At 44.1% G+C, this 17158-nt stretch overlaps 1 protein-coding gene across 3 annotated transcripts in view; it reads left to right on the top strand.

Moving 5' to 3' along the window:
• Hlf (HLF, PAR bZIP transcription factor) overlaps positions 1-7796 on the top strand; it is a 56928-nt gene extending 49132 nt beyond the window's left edge. Inside the window, exon 4 of one of the 3 annotated variants that reach the window (XM_005350524.3) lies at positions 3385-7796. In XM_005350524.3, coding sequence (XP_005350581.1) covers positions 3385-3603 — 219 coding nt within the window. In that variant the 3' untranslated portion in view covers positions 3604-7796. The other 2 variants (XM_005350525.3, XM_026780274.1) reach the window with 2 other exon arrangements.
• Positions 7797-17158: the final 9362 nt, after the last annotated feature.

The following is a 17158-nucleotide window of genomic DNA, read 5'->3' as shown; positions in this document are numbered from 1 at the left end:
TAGTCATCTAATTCTGTGTATTTCAGAGTTTTTGCCCTTCACCTAAACCAGGAAGCCTATTCAGCTGGGGCTGCTTCTTGACTGGAAGGTGGTTGGACAGGATGCTAACAAGTAGTAGACTGAACCTCTAGCCAGAACTTCAGAGTCTCCAAGTTTGCGTGTTTGAAGAGTGAGCCTACTTAATGGCCCGTGTACTCTTGGCAGCAAAGAGGCCGTGATAAACCATCTGTGCTGGAATGATACATATTACTGCTGTCAAGGCTAAGCCTGCCCTTTTACCATGCTGGGTAGGGAACTGGCAGGAACCTTCTCCTTCAATGTGCCCTTAGGGGTTTTTTTCAATTGCAGGTGGAGCCACAAGGCCCAAATGAGGAGCTGCGGAGAAGCGGGAAGAAGAGCTGGGAGGTGTTCTTTCCTCAGGCAGGGCTGAGCTGGGGTGGTGGGAGACAAGGTGTGTGGTGCCCTCAGCATTTGGATGACAAGAAAACCAATAGAATGGGGTGGAAAATCAAGAATGGTTTTCCCTACAAGTGCTTAACTTTTGTCTTTGGTTGGCGTGCATACAGAGGGAGAGCTAAATGATGATATACAGGGGTTCCTAATGGATACCATAATAGATGTAACATAGTCACATCTATTTCTTACCATGCTTAAAGGTCATTCATTCGCCTGACAGACATCTTTCAGAGGTTTGGGAGATGCTAAAGTGAGCCAACACCATCACTGATCACTGTATTTGGGCCTATAGGAATTCTAGTCTGTAGAGAAGAGGGGAGTGCCAGTCTGTTTAAAGTGGGAGGGACAAGTAGGTCCCTGCTGTGTGAAGGTAACTGAATAGCCAGATAGCATCAGCTCCTGGCAGGCAGAGGATGGAACAGGGGACCCTGTGTCAAATCTATCATTCCTACTAGAGATCCTGCCTTCCTGGCTCCCGTCAGAATGACAGAAGGAAGTGAGCTGGTTTTTCTAGGCTAGAGCATCCCTTCTCCCATCACTCCTGTCTTCTCCATCTTTTCGTATCACCTCTGTTCTCTGCTTCCCTCCTGCTTCCGAGCTTTGTTCTCCATTCCACACTTGTAGCTCATATGCACATGTGGGCAGATGGGACTGGGGTGAAAGCACCTTCCGTGTGATAAGAGGTCCGAACACAAACCGAGTTAAGTCTGAAGAGAGCTGGGTAAGAAGAGTTGGTTGTTACACTAAGGTCAGTTGATGATTCCGTGGTCCCTAGAGACATGGTCAGAATTGTCGTAGGGTGACAGATCCATTCTGTAGCTTCCCAAGGGCTTGTTCTCACGGACAGCCTCCCCTCCTGCCCTCATGTTGCCTTGTGTGTAGGTTCTGCTCCATTCTGACTCAGCCCTTCATCGGAATGTTCTTGGAAACCATACTGCTGGATATCTTGACAAGTGTGGTAGGCTTCCTGACACGCTAAAGGGGGTAAAATGGAGTATGGCAACCGAGTGAGACAAACGGCCTCCATCAAAGCTGGCCGCATGAAGATACCTTTGGGTCCCCTCGCCTAAGTGATGGCACTGGGTTTCCCAGGACCTCCCAGCCATTGTCCCTTTCTGCCTTTCCCACCAGTTTTGAGAAGCACAAGCAACAAGTTCTATCAGGAGCCACAGCATACCTGTTCACACTTGCTCAACTATTCCTCAAAGAGCTGCCTCCTCCCTAAGAATTCTCATGCCAGCCATAGTGAAGATCACTTTTTCCTCCCGTGACACATTATGAAACATATCGAAGTCTAGAGACATGTTAGGAACAAGGGACAATCTTGTGACCAGCAGACAGGAAGTGCCTTTCACACTTTCCCATCTCACACAATCTTCACCAAAGGTGCATGTCTGCTGAGGATAATGGGCAGGAGTAGGGGCGGACCACGGATCCTGCACTTCTTTTGCAGCCTTGAGCCCCACCCTTGTAAACGACTTTCTCCAATGCCAACTGTCTCTTGGCATCCTGAGAGCAGGGATGGGTTGGCCTCACCCATTTATTCTAGGTGACATGAACTGCAGTCTCAGCCTTGCTGAGACAGGGGTACCGCGTTGTAGCAGTTGTTGATACAAAAGGAGTCTTTTTGGCATCATCCCGTCAATGGATTAAGAAGGTCCAAAAGATCCCCCTCAATCCTCCTAGGAGCTTTCTTGGTAGAGAGCGCAATGATGGAGGCAGATCTGGGAATTCCAGATAGGGTAATTGAAGCCCAGCAAGCTTCAATTGAATAGGAAATTAGAATACATTATTTAAATGCTAGCCACTGGTATGAGTACATTGAGTAATGTGAGCTAATACACTTTTTAATTTCTGTTTTCAATTACCGAAGTGTACATGCCCCTTATGTGACGTTCTGATAGCTCAGGATATGAACTAAAAGGGTGGGGGATCCTCCTCTTGTCTGTTACTTCACCGGTTTGGTCCCTCTTTTAGAGGCACCTTTATTGGCCACTACAAATCCCACCTGGGCCTCTCATTATTAGTAAAGGATAATTTTAATCGAACTGTGATAAACATGCATGTTCTCCAGCAGATTGCTGTTGTTTCTCCCTACAACATAGTGTATCACACACATCTTTGTGGCCCCCCCCACCCTAAGGTCTTTATTTTTAATGACTGTAAAGTATCCCTTTGTGTGGCTCTGTGATAATGTAGCTATCACCTCTACTGTAGATGATTGGTTTTTCTCATTTTTAGCTTTTACAAGCAATTCTATAATTTAAAAAAAAGTTGTGCCTGGGTCTGTGTAAATGGAGAATGTGAGACAAAACCATAGAATTGGAGTTGCTTTATCAGCTGCGTATTCATGAAGCTAGATTTTAGAGAGAATTGGCATGATGGTGCTAAGGAGCCAATGGCAGGAGTTCAAGGCCACCTTTGGCTACATAGCGAGTTCAAGACCAGCCTGGGTAATGCAAGACACTATCATGAGGCGGTAATTAGTTAGTTAAAAAACAAAAAAAAAAAAATGTATGTATAATATTGAGAAACATCACCATATTGCCTTCCAGGGACAGGGTCCCAACCTAAAAAAAAGCCTACATGTGTATTTATTGAAGAAAAAAATAAGTTTTTATAAAAGACTTTCAACCGAGAGAGTGAAGAAAATTGGAACAGAATTTAGGGTGTGTGGCGAGCCTCCGGCTCTCAGCTGAGCTCTGATCTCTGCTTTGCTGGGCACACAAACCTGTTGTGACAGGTCGGTCCTTTCTCTAGGAAGGAAGCCATGGCTGGCAGACCATTCCCGCCGACGTGTAAGCTGTGAAGGAAGGAGACAGGAATGAAGAAGCCCAGGCTGGTGTCCCAGCACACCCCTGGCTGACACCCAGTACGTGCGGCTGAAACCTAATATCTTGTTTCTTTTTTCCTTCTGTAACTAATGAGCAGGATGACAAGTACTGGGCGAGGCGCAGAAAGAACAATATGGCGGCCAAGCGCTCCCGTGATGCCCGGCGGCTGAAGGAGAACCAGATTGCCATCCGGGCTTCGTTCCTGGAGAAGGAGAACTCGGCCCTCCGCCAGGAGGTGGCTGATTTAAGGAAGGAGCTGGGCAAATGCAAGAACATACTTGCCAAGTACGAGGCCAGGCACGGGCCCCTGTAGGATGGCATTTCTGTGGGCTGGCTTTTGAATAGATGGACAGCTTGTTTCCTGTCTGGTAGCACCACACCCAAACCAACCTTTCCGACATCAGCACTTTACCAGAGGCATAAATGCGACCGACTCATGTTTCGGTGTGCATCTGTGTGTGTATGTGTGTGTGTGCGTGTACACGTGCTTACGGTCCCGAGTGTGCTCAGCGGTGTGCATGTGTGTGCGTGTGTGTGTGTGTGTGTGTGTTCCTTCACACCTGCCATTGGAAGGTAGTCCTCTTGTTGTCTTTTAGTTCCGAACAAGAAAGGTGCCATGTTTTTATTAGACTCTTGGGACCCCTGTGGGGTTTCCTCTCTTCCCTTCTCCACTCCTGCCCCCTTCCTCCTGGCTTCATGTTCCTGCGAACTTACTTTTCCAGGGTCTGCGTGGCTTCAGGAAGCAGGGCCCTGGCAAAGCAGTGGATCTCAGTTACCTAGAACATAAGCTCTTGTCTCTGTCCCAACCATGAGTTACCATGCTACAAAGGTGCACAACATACCGTACTAGCACTACGCCGCAGCTGAATCCCTTCATAGGTTGCCTCCCCTCCCTCCCTGGCCCCTCTTCCTCTCTCCCACCCTTTCTCGTTTTTCCTTTAAGTTTTGGTGATAATTGTCGTCAAATTTAAAGTGCTGTTTAGATTTAGTAGATCCCGTATTTACTTACTGCTACCTACTAAGTTTCCTTTTCATCCTACCAACCCCAGATAAGTAAGTACCATTATAGAACACAGAGTGTGTTTTGCACTGTCTGTACCTAAAGCAATAATCCTAGTGTACGCTAGAGCATGCTGCCTGAGTATTACTAGTGGACGTAGGAATTTCTCCCTACCTAGGAATCTCACTGTCTTTTAAAAATCAAAATTAAAGTAATGCATTTGCGCATGACCAGAATTTTCTCAGGACAGGGAAGCAGAGGGCAATGGGAGGCCTCAGAATGAGGGGTTGATTTATCGGTATGGAAGCCAAAAAAATAATGCATCTTGGAGAAGCCTTTGCCATGGATGTGCTTCGTTCTGCCGTCTCCCTTCTCCCACACCCGGCCCACTCCCACTTTTCTAGTTAACTTTGTTCCGTTTCCCTCTTGATATTCAAAGAGATTGAATTACTTAAGATTCAATTCACCCGCTTTCTTTTTGTAACATATTTTTTGGGAGGATATTTTGCTGTTTTTAGAAATCAGTTAATTAGGTTAAAAAGGTGGTGTTTTGTAAAGCCCCCCTTCCCTCTGTGGTGTCCTCTTTGAATGCCTCACAAATTAACGATCCTGGAGCCTGTGTTTCTTACCCTCTGTTTGCTTTTGAACATATGTGCGCCTACCAAGTGGACTTCTGAAAAATGAATGTAAAAGACACTGGTGTATCTCAGAAGGGGATGGTGTTGTCACAAACTGTGGTTTAGCCAATCGATTTAAATGTTTACTATAGACCAAAAGGAGAGATTATTAAATTGTTTAATGTTTATACAGAGTAATTATAGGAAGTTCTTTTTTTGTACAGTATTTTTCAGATATAAATACTGACAATGTATTTTGGAAGACATATATTATATATAGAGAAGAGAAAAAGGAAAACTATTCCATGTTTTAAAATTATATTAGCAAAGATATATATTCACCAATGCTGTTCAGAGGAGTGCTTGGGGGTTTTTGAAGTCTTTAATATTTTAAACCTATTACTGACACATCAGCATGTTTTCTGCTTAAAATTAAAATTTTATGACAATATTGAGGTTTGCTGTGACGAATCCTACTCCAACGCTTTCTTGTTTCTTATTAGGTCTCAGAAGGAAGTCAGTTAACGTCACCCAAAAGCACAAAATGGGTTTTAGTCAAATATTTATTGGATGATACAGTGTTTTTTAGGAAACGCATCTGCCACATAAATGTTCACTGAAAAATTCTGAGTTGCTGGATTGAAGTGTTGTTGCCAGAGCCCCAAGTGGTTTTGCTCTTTTTCGGCCTGTGTATCTCATGCAGTGTAAGGTTGACCTCGGTGCTATGTGTATGGCTTATGATTTGATAGATGTTTTGATGATAAAGATGGTTGGACTTTTGTTTCACTGAGTTGTATGTCAAGAGAGTCTGCTGTTTATTCAAAGGCACATTTTGTGCTTGATTAAAATCCCCTTTCATCCATGGATGTTTTCCAGTTTTCTGCCTCCTCAGTATTGGAATTCTCTGCAGAGCTGGTGGTACCCTTCCCATTCCATCAGCCACACTTCCGGCTAGTGTTAGAGTTCTGGAAGATGAGACCTTTAGGATTGCTTCCCGGGTACCTGTTTTGTTTCAAGCCATAGATAATGGCGGGAGATGAGAGAGTATAAGACTTGCAATACATTTTCCAAGCAGATTACTAATTAAAAAAAATACTTTGACAATATCACGTGGAACTGAATCAGAGATCATTTGGTAATAGCCCTGAGGTGACAGAGAGTTGGTCTTTCTGAAGATAAAGAAGTGAACCGTAGAACTGTTCAATGACAATATTCATCAGAGCAAAGATGAATCTATCTAGACTTTTTAAGTCAAAGAGTGTTCAAGTGTTGTATCGTGGACCATCCAGATTCATGGAACTCTTAAGTAGTAACTGACAGAAAAGCATACCGGTCTTTCTTGGAATTGTTTGCACCAAATGAACATTACAAATGTTTTCTGCATAAGACATAAAAAGACCATAATAAAACTTACTCTTTTGTATGCCAGGAAAGGTTTTAGAAACCTACCTCATTGAAAACAATATAAAACAACACTTTGGAGTCTCCACAGGTGCCTTATATGTAGGTCATTGTCATCCCTCCTTTCCCAGGCTGACTTCTGTCTGTCCGTGGACATTTACTAGATGAAGCAATGCAGCTGAATGTCCCGAGAAGTTGGGACCCAGGGTCAGATGATTACAGGAGGTCATGGCCATTAGGAAAGTCCTGTTTTTAACTGTCACCATTTCAACCCAGGCATCTTTCAATGACTGTTTGGCTATTAAAAACGTATTCAAGCTATAGCATGCCGTGTCAGATAGGCATGATTTGGAATGAATCATATAGCACTTCCTTATCAGGTCACATCGTGTCCCTTCTCAACTATTTTTAAAGAAAGTAAAAAAACAAAAACAAATGGCTGATCAGCGAGTCTCTCTGCTCATGCTGCCTTGAGGGGATGGGAAGGCTATAATGATGATCTCTGACTCTAGAGGAAGTGGCGCTTTGAGCCATTCACAAACCACGTCAGGCATGGCTGGCCTAGGCTTTGTCTTTAAATAGCACAGGCTCTTAAGGGACCATCCCACGAAGCAGAAGGACCCTGTGTCTGAGAATGTCGTGATGGGATTCAGTCACCAGGTGAGTGGGAAACTAGATTAGAGAACCCAGAGTGTCCTTCTAGCCCATTAGCCTGGTGTAGAAACTTACATTAATTCTAAATATGCCCTTGAAAGGGCCACAGCCTTGTTTTTGGGAGATCTTGCGGGAGGGGGTGAGTTGTTGATATCAACTGCTCTCCTGCCCCAAAGTGAAGCAACTGACATTGTGCAAGGTAGACTTTGATGTTTCTAAGGGTTCATCTATTTTTATCCTTGTTGTTCCTTTGAGGGAAAACTCGAACTTTGTCAGAGTTAGATATGAGGTCCCCAGGCAGGGGCCAACTGGACTGTACGTGGCCTGTCTCCATAGGCCAGTATTCGACTTTGAGATTGGTCCTCAGCTGAGATGCCATGCCCGTTCTGTGGCAGATGCCTTCTGCCCTGGCTCTGATATTGCTTGTTTCCTGCTGAGAGCTCCTGAGTACATCCCTCTGGTGAAGCCAAATTCGACTCCAGGAGTTTCGTTAAGTCAGTGTCCTTCACAAATGAACAAGACATAGGTCCTTATGGATTGAAGTTTTAGTACCTACAGCCAATGGAGTTTGCCAAAATGTACGCAAGGCAATGTGTGTTTGTGTATGGATACCTCAGTGGAGACGTAAAATCTGTAAATTTTTACCACCTCACCAGACATAACAATTAGCTATTATCCTTTTGGCAACACCACAAAGATTGCATCTGTTAAACAGGTTCAAGTTAGCTGGAGGTTAGTGTAATTGTACACCATGATGTTGGTGGTATTTATGCTGTCAAGTCCAAAACTTTATTTGTTCTTCTAAATGTTTAATAAACTGACTTTTTTCCTTTTTTCATGTATTTTTTTATGAACAGCCGGCTAGCAGTTGATTCTGTTTCGGTCACCATAACCAACAAGTCATATACAAAGATTTGCATAGATGATAATAATTATACCATATAATTAGTAATAAAGTATCATTTGTGAGTGACTTATGTAACAAATACTGCATCATACACATGGAATATTGAAGTCCCAAAATAAATAATGAAGTAACAATTGTTATAGACAAGGAAATGATAATGTGGGTAAGTTAAGAAACTTACATAAGAAGATGGAAAGCTAGCTCAATGGTTAAGAGCCATGGCTGCTATTTCAGAGGACCCAGGTTCAATTTTCTGCACCCACATGGCAGTTTACAACCACCTATGACTCCAGTTCCAGGGGATCTGACACTTTCTTCTGGTCTTTGTGGGTGCAGACATTTATACAGGCAAAACTTACCCATGCACATAAAATAAAAATTTAAAAATAAAGTGTTCTCTAAGTGATGAACGTAGAAGCTACAGAAGTGCATACTGATCTGTTGACTAAGGTACCATACAGAGGAAGATCACAAAAGCTAGTCTGGGTCTGTGCTCAAACACAAGATATATTATATATTATATATTATATTACAGGAGTAGGTTATAGGTGCCCAGATTATGAAACTGGTTTGAGTGGAAGCCCAGAAATCTGAATTTTTTTTTCTGCTCCCAGCTAATTGCTACCTGTGATCGAGCATGGCTGACCCTCCAGATCTGAGGGGGATTGGCACTCAATGGTGGTTAAAACCTGTGATGCTCAAGCCTCTATATTATGTGGTGCAGTGTTTGCATGTAGCCTATATATGCCCTCCAACTGATGCTGTAAATCACCTCTGAGATGCCTACTCCTGCTACAGCGTAAGTGTTATGTAATAAGATGCACTTATAAGGGATGATGAAGAGGGGGGAGGTCCGAGCATGTGCAGTGTAGACACAACCATCCTCGGCCCAACTACACAGCAAGTAAGAACAACATCCAGCTGGAGCCTTCATCAAGTACTTTCTTAGATCAATTTTCAGGACAAAAATTACATATAAAAGTGGCAGGAACCCCTTTACATTTTGCCTGTGTACATCTGTTTCTTGGGAATACATTGCCCTTCACCAGCTGTACCAGTTTGACAGTTGGTTAAAGCAAGCTAATCCCTGTGCACAATCAAGTTTGCAAAATACGCCTCAAAACGATGGAGAGGCACTAAAGGGACCAGGGCAGCAATGAGTGACAGTCTTATAAAGGCCTTTGTGTTTCTTCAGTGTTCCAAGACTTCCCAAGTTTTGACCTTCCCAGTGCCTCATTGTTCAAATTCCCTTAAAATCAATAGCCGTGTAATTACCCTCTCCAACTCCACCCTGTAAAGGGCTAATTTGAGAGGGCTTCAATTTCTTACAACCAGTTCTTCCTAGCTGGTAACTTTATAGTTAATATTTCTGAATTGGAGTATTAGTGTTATTTTATTATCATTTACATTATATCAGATTACATACATATATATGTATACATATATATATGTGTGTCAGTGCATATGTATGTATGAATGTATGTATCACTTGGCAGATATATAATTCCTAGCAAATATGAGTTGCTCCCCAATACTGTCCAGTCCTCTCTCCTCTTCTTTGGACATTCCAAATGACAGATAAGAAGTCCCTAGAATGAACTGGCTCAGGATTAGTGTCCTCTATCTGGCCTTTGAAAATCAAATGAGCAGCAGGAGGGGCATAAGGAAACAAAGAGCCCATTTAGCCATTTTGTCCCTCAGGCTAGATTCACTTGCAAGGTTTCTCCTGTACTAGAGGACAAGAAGTGGATTAATAGTCCGACCACGTCCGTATGTCTGTTATGATCTGTTTAGCAATCATGTCCATCCCAGAGTTGTAGTTTGAATGTTTGGTCACCAGCCAGGGAAGCGATTCTTGGAGGTTTCAAAATCTCTGGGAGCTGGGACCTAGAAGGAAGATGTAAGTCACTGGGACAGATGCTTGGGATCACTGTTTCCTTCTTGCCTCCCCCTCCAACCCCTCTCCTTCCTGTCTGATGTGAACTCCTCTTTTTGCTGCACGTTCTTGCCACCATATTGTTTTGCCAAGCACAAGGACCAAGGGGCCATGGGCCAAATGCTTTGCAACCATCAAGCAAAATAATTGCTACCTTCTTTAATTTTTTTTTAATATCTGCTATCTATCTGGTCACCTCAATGAGAAAAGTCACCAATACACCTCTGTGATGGTTAATGTCAACTGTCAACCTCATGACACCTAGAATTATCTGGGAGATGAGTCTCTGGGCGTACGTTTGAGGGATGACCTTGGTGAGGTTAGTTAATGGAGGTGGGAAGACTCACCCACCCACCACAGTGGCACCATTCCATGGGATGGGGTGGGATGATGAGCTGAGCAAGCATTCCTCACTCCCCATGTCTGACTATAGGTGTACCGTAGCCAACTGTTTCAAGTTCCTGTGACTATCCCACTATGATAGAGCCCTGAACTTGGAATAATAATAAACCCTTCCTGCCTAAGTTGCTATTATCTAAATATTTTATCAATATAACTAGAGAAGTAACTAAGACAGCTTCTTAACAATCATCACCATCTACCCCCAAGGTGATGTAGTAGTGTAAGCCCTGTGGACTTTTCTACCCACATCTTCCCCAAAGGCACACCAATTTTGTATATGCACAAGTGAACAGGTTGCTTTTTTTTTTTTTTTGGCTAACATAGCTTTGTTTCAGTTCTGTAACCTCTCCACTCAAAGAGTGCAACCCCCAAGCCTCTTCGATGAAGAACCCCCGACTGAACATCTGTGTCCTGTAGATGAACCTGCCGTCACCAGCCAATTAGAAACTGTGCCGTTTTCCTTGGAAGTCGATTGGGTGGACCGTGGTGTGAGCCACAAGGCACAGCTGCAATCAGTTTCGTTCCCCAGAAATCAATCGCCTTTTTGTCAGGATCTCATGTCTTGGAAAGGAGCAAGAGGGAGGAGGGAAAGTAGCCAGTCTTCCCAAGAACTCCTAGGAGGAGGCAGCAGTGGAAGAGGGGGTCACGGCTTGCTCCCTTCCCAATGAGGAGGATTCCACCACGTTTGAATATCACTGCACACGATGAACAATATTCCCTCACCTGGTTTTCATCAGGGCCCTTTCAGAAACCCTGGGAGGTATTCAGGGCAGAACAAACAAAGAAACAGATCTCATGATGGCAAGCCATGCCCAAAGGTCTGAGAAGTGGGACAGAGCTCTGTGGCAAGGCAAGCTGACATCTCTGTATTCCTAAGGGGGTGCATCGTGACCCAGCCTCATTTGCTGTGGGTCTGGGGAGGGCACGCGTCACTCTCAGTCCTCCGCGCACACACTCAAAGTCCGCTGTCATAACTATATGATCTCGAATAAATTCAAGAAAATGAACACCGGAAGCAGTTTACCGAGTCCCTAGCCTGCGCCCCAGTGCTTTTCCACCCACTCCCCCTGAAATGGAAGACTATGATTTGGAAAGGAGATGACAGTCTGAGGCTGACTCCATCCGAGACAGGGCTGCCTTTCCCGAAATGAACCTCCTTCACCTGGAATCTAGTTCTCCCTAATTTTTCGGTTCAAAACTTTGCAGTTAAAATGAGTGTTCTTTGCCAGAGCTTCCTGCAATGCCCCTCCCTGTCTGCAGATGCCTACCTCTTAACCGGGCAGCGCTGTAGAACCCTGCGACCCTTCTTTCAGGCCGCCTTCTCCCACAGCTACAGACAGAGCAGAGCAGGAGCGGAGACACAGAAGAGATGCATGAAAGAACTCTTAGAAGATCAAAGGCTTTTCATTCTTTTGAATGAAGATGACCCTTAGAAGCAGAGGCTGCTATGTGAAAGAGGAGATAGGTGGGTGTACAGAAAGAAGACAAGCTGTTCCTTGGGTTCCCAGCTCCCTGGGGGAGCCTTGAATCTGAGATATTTGTGTGCTGAGAGCCCATCTCCCTCTCCATCTTACGGTCTTTCATCTCCCCCTTTTCCTTTCTTCTCTGCTCCCCTGCTTTCTCACTTCCTTCCCGCTGTGTGCCAGGGGATAACTGCACGTGGACAAGAGGTGGGGATGGCACCAGGGAAAGTGAGGATGTGGGTTATAATTCCAGGCAGAAGATGGCAAAGAGGAAAACCCAAGGCCTCCTGGCCCTCTGACGGTGACCTCATGTACATGCCATGGCTTTGAGACCCCTTCACCAAAACGACAGCATAACTTCCCATCTTAAAATACTAATTCCTGGCATCACAACATGATCAGAAGGTGTGCTTTCTGTGTTTCATTTAGCAAATCGCTTCACACTCTGGACAAAAACTCTGTGGTCTTGACAAGAAAGGTGTCTTGCAGAATGCTGCGCACAGTTACACACAATCACATTTGAACGGCCCCCGCTCTCCAGTCCACAGTGTTTAATGTGGTACCCTCTCTCTCCCACACACAGCTACACACAATCACATTTGAACAGCCCCCGCTTTCCTGCCGTAGTGTTTAATGTGGTACCCTCTCTCTCCTGCACACAGTTACACACAATCACATTTGAACAGCCCTCGCTCTCCAGCCCACAGTGTTTAATGTGGTACCCTCTCTCTCCCACACACAGCTACACACAATCACATTTGAACAGCCCCCGCTTTCCTGCCCTAGTGTTTAATGTGGTACCCTCTTTCTCCTGCACACAGTTACACACAATCACATTTGAACAGCCCTCGCTCTCCAGCCCACAGTGTTTAATGTGGTACCCTCTCTCTCCTTTGGCTGTCTCCCCATGCTAGACCCGAAGGATGAAGTTGGCCTGATTTTTGTTTTGCAGATGGAGAAATGAGCACAGGAAGGCCTTTATCCCTTCTGTCCACTTCCTCCTAGGATGGAGTATATGCTCTATATATCTATGCCCTGCCCACTCTTCATTATAAATTGAAATCCCTTTCTCTGAAATGTCCTGTAGTCTCCCATGTTGCCAGTGGTTGGTCCCTCCTTAGAATTTCCCCCATTTCCACGAAGGCTGGCTGCTTATGTTCTTCCGTTGTGATGGCTGACGTCCTATAATGGGGACTGAGTACATTGGTCCATTTTGTCACTGATTCAAAAGATGCCAGCATCTCTGAGGTCAGAGGCTCGGGGTCTGCAGCTGTGATTGTATTAAACTCTAACACCTTCATTGTGTGATCTTTTTAAAAATGTGTTTCTGTATTTGCACAGATTTGGCTTGCAAAGATTTTATTTTTTTTAAAAGAAACTCAGCAAACTCTTCTTGGCTTTTGGTGAAGATTAAGTGAGAAACACAACGAAAGATTGGGAAGATGGTTAGTCAGTCAAGTGTTTGTCTTGCAAGAATGAGGACCTGATCTTGATCCCCCAGAATGTACTAAAACATAAATAAAACAAATGATAACTAGACATTAAAAAAGCTAGGTGTGGCGAGTGCACTGTTACCCCAGCTGGCCAGGCAGGCTAGCCTACCTGACAAGTCCCAGGCCAACAGGAGACCCTGTCTCAAAACAATAACAAAAACAACCAAACAAGAAAAAAACCCAAGGTGGATTATAGTTAAGAAACAATAGCTGAAATTGGCCTCCGATCTCTAAACCCATGCACACATACATGCTTGTGCACATGTATACACAGAAACATGCACACTTAAACACACAGGAAACACAGCAAACTTAGTAAAGAATCTAATCTCAGAGCACCATTTTTTTAATGGAGGCCTCCTTGCCACATATAGCCCATCCCTAACAAAACTCCTCCTCCTCAAGGGATTTCCTCCTCAAGAGGTACACACCAAAGGCTGGTGGGAGGATGGGTTAGCCCGGGGATAGCTAATGAGAAGCCGGTTGTTCAGAAGTGATTTTGTTTTGTTCTGTCTTGTTGAAGTAGGATTTTCGTGCATCCCAGACTGGCTCTTCACTAGTCCTGCAGCTCAGGGTGGCACTGACCCCTTCATCCTTCTGCCTCCACGTCACAAGTACTAGGATCACAGGAGTGTGCCACCAGGCCTATCTTGAAGTGATCTGAAATGAGAGAATAGTCATTATCCAACCATTTTATCTTTTCTCAGACTAAATTGATCTAAACACTTACCAAAATACAATCAGACTTATGAAATTTCTGCTGAAGGTATTTTAGTGGAAAGTTTTACTTGCAGAAACTTGGAACACTGTCCAACTAGACCCTGGAGGAAACAAAGACATTGGGGGTGTTGTAATTTGGAAGAATCTAGTGGGAAATGGGATTTTTAAAAAATGAATCACTGCTGATCTTGGACACACATGAACATTCAAATTCTTTTTGGGAGATTCCTATTTGTAACCTCGTCACTTTATGTGAAAGAGAATTTTAGAGATTAGATTGTTAAACTTCTCCAACTGCCCACACGTGAAAAAAGCATGATATGAAAAAAGCTATCCCATCCACTGACTGAATATGCTACTATGTTAAGTTTTGACAGCTAGTCAGTCAGTCAAAAACAACCAAACAAGAAAAAAAACCCAAGGTGGATTATAGTTATGTTAAAGCATAAACATAAATTCTATAATAAAAATAATTTTGAAAGGCCAATACTCAAGTGTGAGTGTTTTCCCTTTCGAAATATAGTAGTGAGGGACTGGGGAGATAGCTGGATCTGTAATGTAGCTCAAGTCCTTCCCCAGCACCCATATGAAAGGCAAGTATGAAGGAATGCGTTTGTAATCTCGGCACTCGGAGGACAGACAGGAGGCTCCCTGGGACCCAGTGGCCAGCCAGACTAGTCAGTGTGCCCTAGGTACCAGGGAGAGGTTGTCTAAGAGACCAAGGTGGGCTCCTGATAATGGCACTGGAGGTGGGCCTTTGGTCTCTACACACATGCACATGGATGTGCACTACACATGTGCAAACACATTAGCAAACACACACATACACTGCACACATACAAAACACGCTAAAAGAAAGATCTGGCCGCACCTGCCTATAATCTCTGCTCCCTGAGTGTCTGAAGCATGGGGATCACGATGAGTAAGAACCAGCCTCTTCTACATAGTGAGATACTATCTTAAAACAATAGACAAACAAAAAATAATGAAAAATGTAAAACATTATAACTACTCTTTTTCCCCCAATTCATTATATTTATCTTACTACCATGATTTTTTTTAAATAAGACAGTCAATTGAAGAACCAAATTATGGCTTTCTAGTCAATAGTATTACTTTTTTTGGTTTTTTGAGACAGGGTTTTTCTATGTAGCTTTGGTGCCTGTCTTGGAACTAGCTCTTATAGACCATGCTTGGCCTAGAACTTACAGAGATCCGCCTGCCTCTGCCTTCTGAGTGCTGGAATTAAAGGCGTGCACCACCACTGTCTGGCTAGTATTACTTTTTAAAAGTTGCAACATTGCTAAAAATAATTACACTAGACAGACAGAGAAGAGGAAATTAAAAGCTAGCTGCTTTCCAAACAATACTGGGTACTCCCCTGCTGTGGAGATCCATTCTTTGACAAGACCTCCAACATTCCCCACAGAATTTTGGAAACAAAACTCAATTAAAGTGCTATCTCTGGCAAGGAGGTGTATTGCTTGGAGCTTCTTATTAAATTTCTGGCCCTTGTCCATTTTCAGAAGTGTTTCCGTCCTCAGGACCTCCTGTCCCATGGTAGGAGGTTTCTCCACATTGACACTATTGACGTTTAAGGTTAGACAATTTATTGGGGGGAACTGCCTTGAGCACCATAGAATGTTCAGCTACATCCCTGGTGTCCCCCCACTAAATACCAGTAGTACTCCCCCCTTGATTATGACAACAGGATTTCCCGCCAGAAATCACCCAGTTGAAAACCACTGCAAGAGACTTGAGTTACAGCATAGCTTTGTTGAAAGGATTCCTTTTGTGTTGTTGAACTTGACTAAGGCTCCAACTGTTGTTGAGCGCTCCTCTTTTTCCTCCCTCTTCTCCCCGTCCCCTAGAAAGGGAATGTTGCCAGCTATTCTGATCTGTTGTAAAGTTTACAAAAGATAACACACAGGGAAGCCGGGCGGTGGTGGCGCACGCCTTTAATCCCAGCACTCGGGAGGCAGAGGCAGGCGGATCTCTGTGAGTTCGAGACCAGCCTGGTCTACAGAGCTAGTTCCAGGACAGGCTCCAAAGCCACAGAGAAACCCTGTCTCGAAAAACAAAACAAAAAAAAGATAACACACAGGGACGTGACTTGTACAGCTGCATAAAGTCATTAGGATACACAGGTCAAGAACTGGATGTAACGACTCAATTGTGAGGGCAAAGGGATCTCTTCAAAAGATCTATAGCTGATTTCATTATTTCAGTCCCTCAAAACTCAATTGTTCAGTTAAAGGTAATTTCTTCTTTTCTAAATTAAAATAGTTCCTTCCACTCAGCACAATCCCTTTGAAGATCAATTCAAAGGTCAAATGTTCATGATTTTTCTCTCCTTGGCTTCTTTCTCAAGGTTGTCTATTGGGGTCAGGTGTAACTTATCAGTCCTATGATAGTGGATGGTAGAGTTTCGAACCCCATATTGGCCTCAGGTCTGTGCTAATCTCTGGGATATTTGAGACTGGAGTTGTATTGTTCATCTTGTTCTCTGGAGATTCACGTGTCTTCCCAGACATGGCCTCTAGGAGTGGAGTCTCTGCATCCTGAGGTCACGTTATTGATCACCTGGTCTGTTCTTGTCTTTCATTTCTTTCAGCTTTGGTGTCCCCCCTACATCAACTAGAACCTGCACATATTAGCATATATAGGGCTTCAAGCCAACTTATCCAGACACTTCCCAGCCCTTATCCCGCTGCCTTGGAGCCTTCTTGGAGGCTGAACTGGGTGGACCAAGGACTCTCTTTAGGTCAGGTGTAAATGATCTTTCTATTTCCTCACCTGTGTGTTCCTCCTCCTCCTCCTTTCTTTCTTTACACTTGTTCCGTTCTGAACCTCCTCAGAACTACAACCACTACTCCTACCTCTCCCCCTGCTGAGTAGGGAATTTCTTTACCTTTTCATTTTGAGTCAAGGTCGCGTCACGGAGCCCTGGATAGCCTTGAACTCACAATGCTCCTGCCTCAACCTCTCAAATGCTGGTGATCCAGGTATGCACCATCATGTTTTTTTTTCCCCACTGTTCTAGTTTTCTTTCTGTTGTGATAAAATTCGAACCAGAAAGGGTTTATTTGGCTCATCCTTCCACGTCCCAGTCCATCACCGAGGGAAGTCAGAGCAGAACTCAAGCAGGAACTTGAAGCAGAAGCCATAGAGATTGACTTGCTGGCTTAGCATCATTGGTTTAGCATTTCTTATCCAGACCAGGACAGCATGCCTAGAGAAGGTGCTGCCCATAATGGTTTGGGCCCTCCTACACA

The sequence above is a fragment of the Microtus ochrogaster genome, chromosome 7 (assembly GCF_000317375.1).
Source record: "Microtus ochrogaster isolate Prairie Vole_2 chromosome 7, MicOch1.0, whole genome shotgun sequence".
NCBI lineage: Eukaryota > Metazoa > Chordata > Mammalia > Rodentia > Cricetidae > Microtus > Microtus ochrogaster.
Note: the sequence above shows the minus strand (reverse complement) of the source record. Positions and strands in the feature narration are given on the sequence as shown.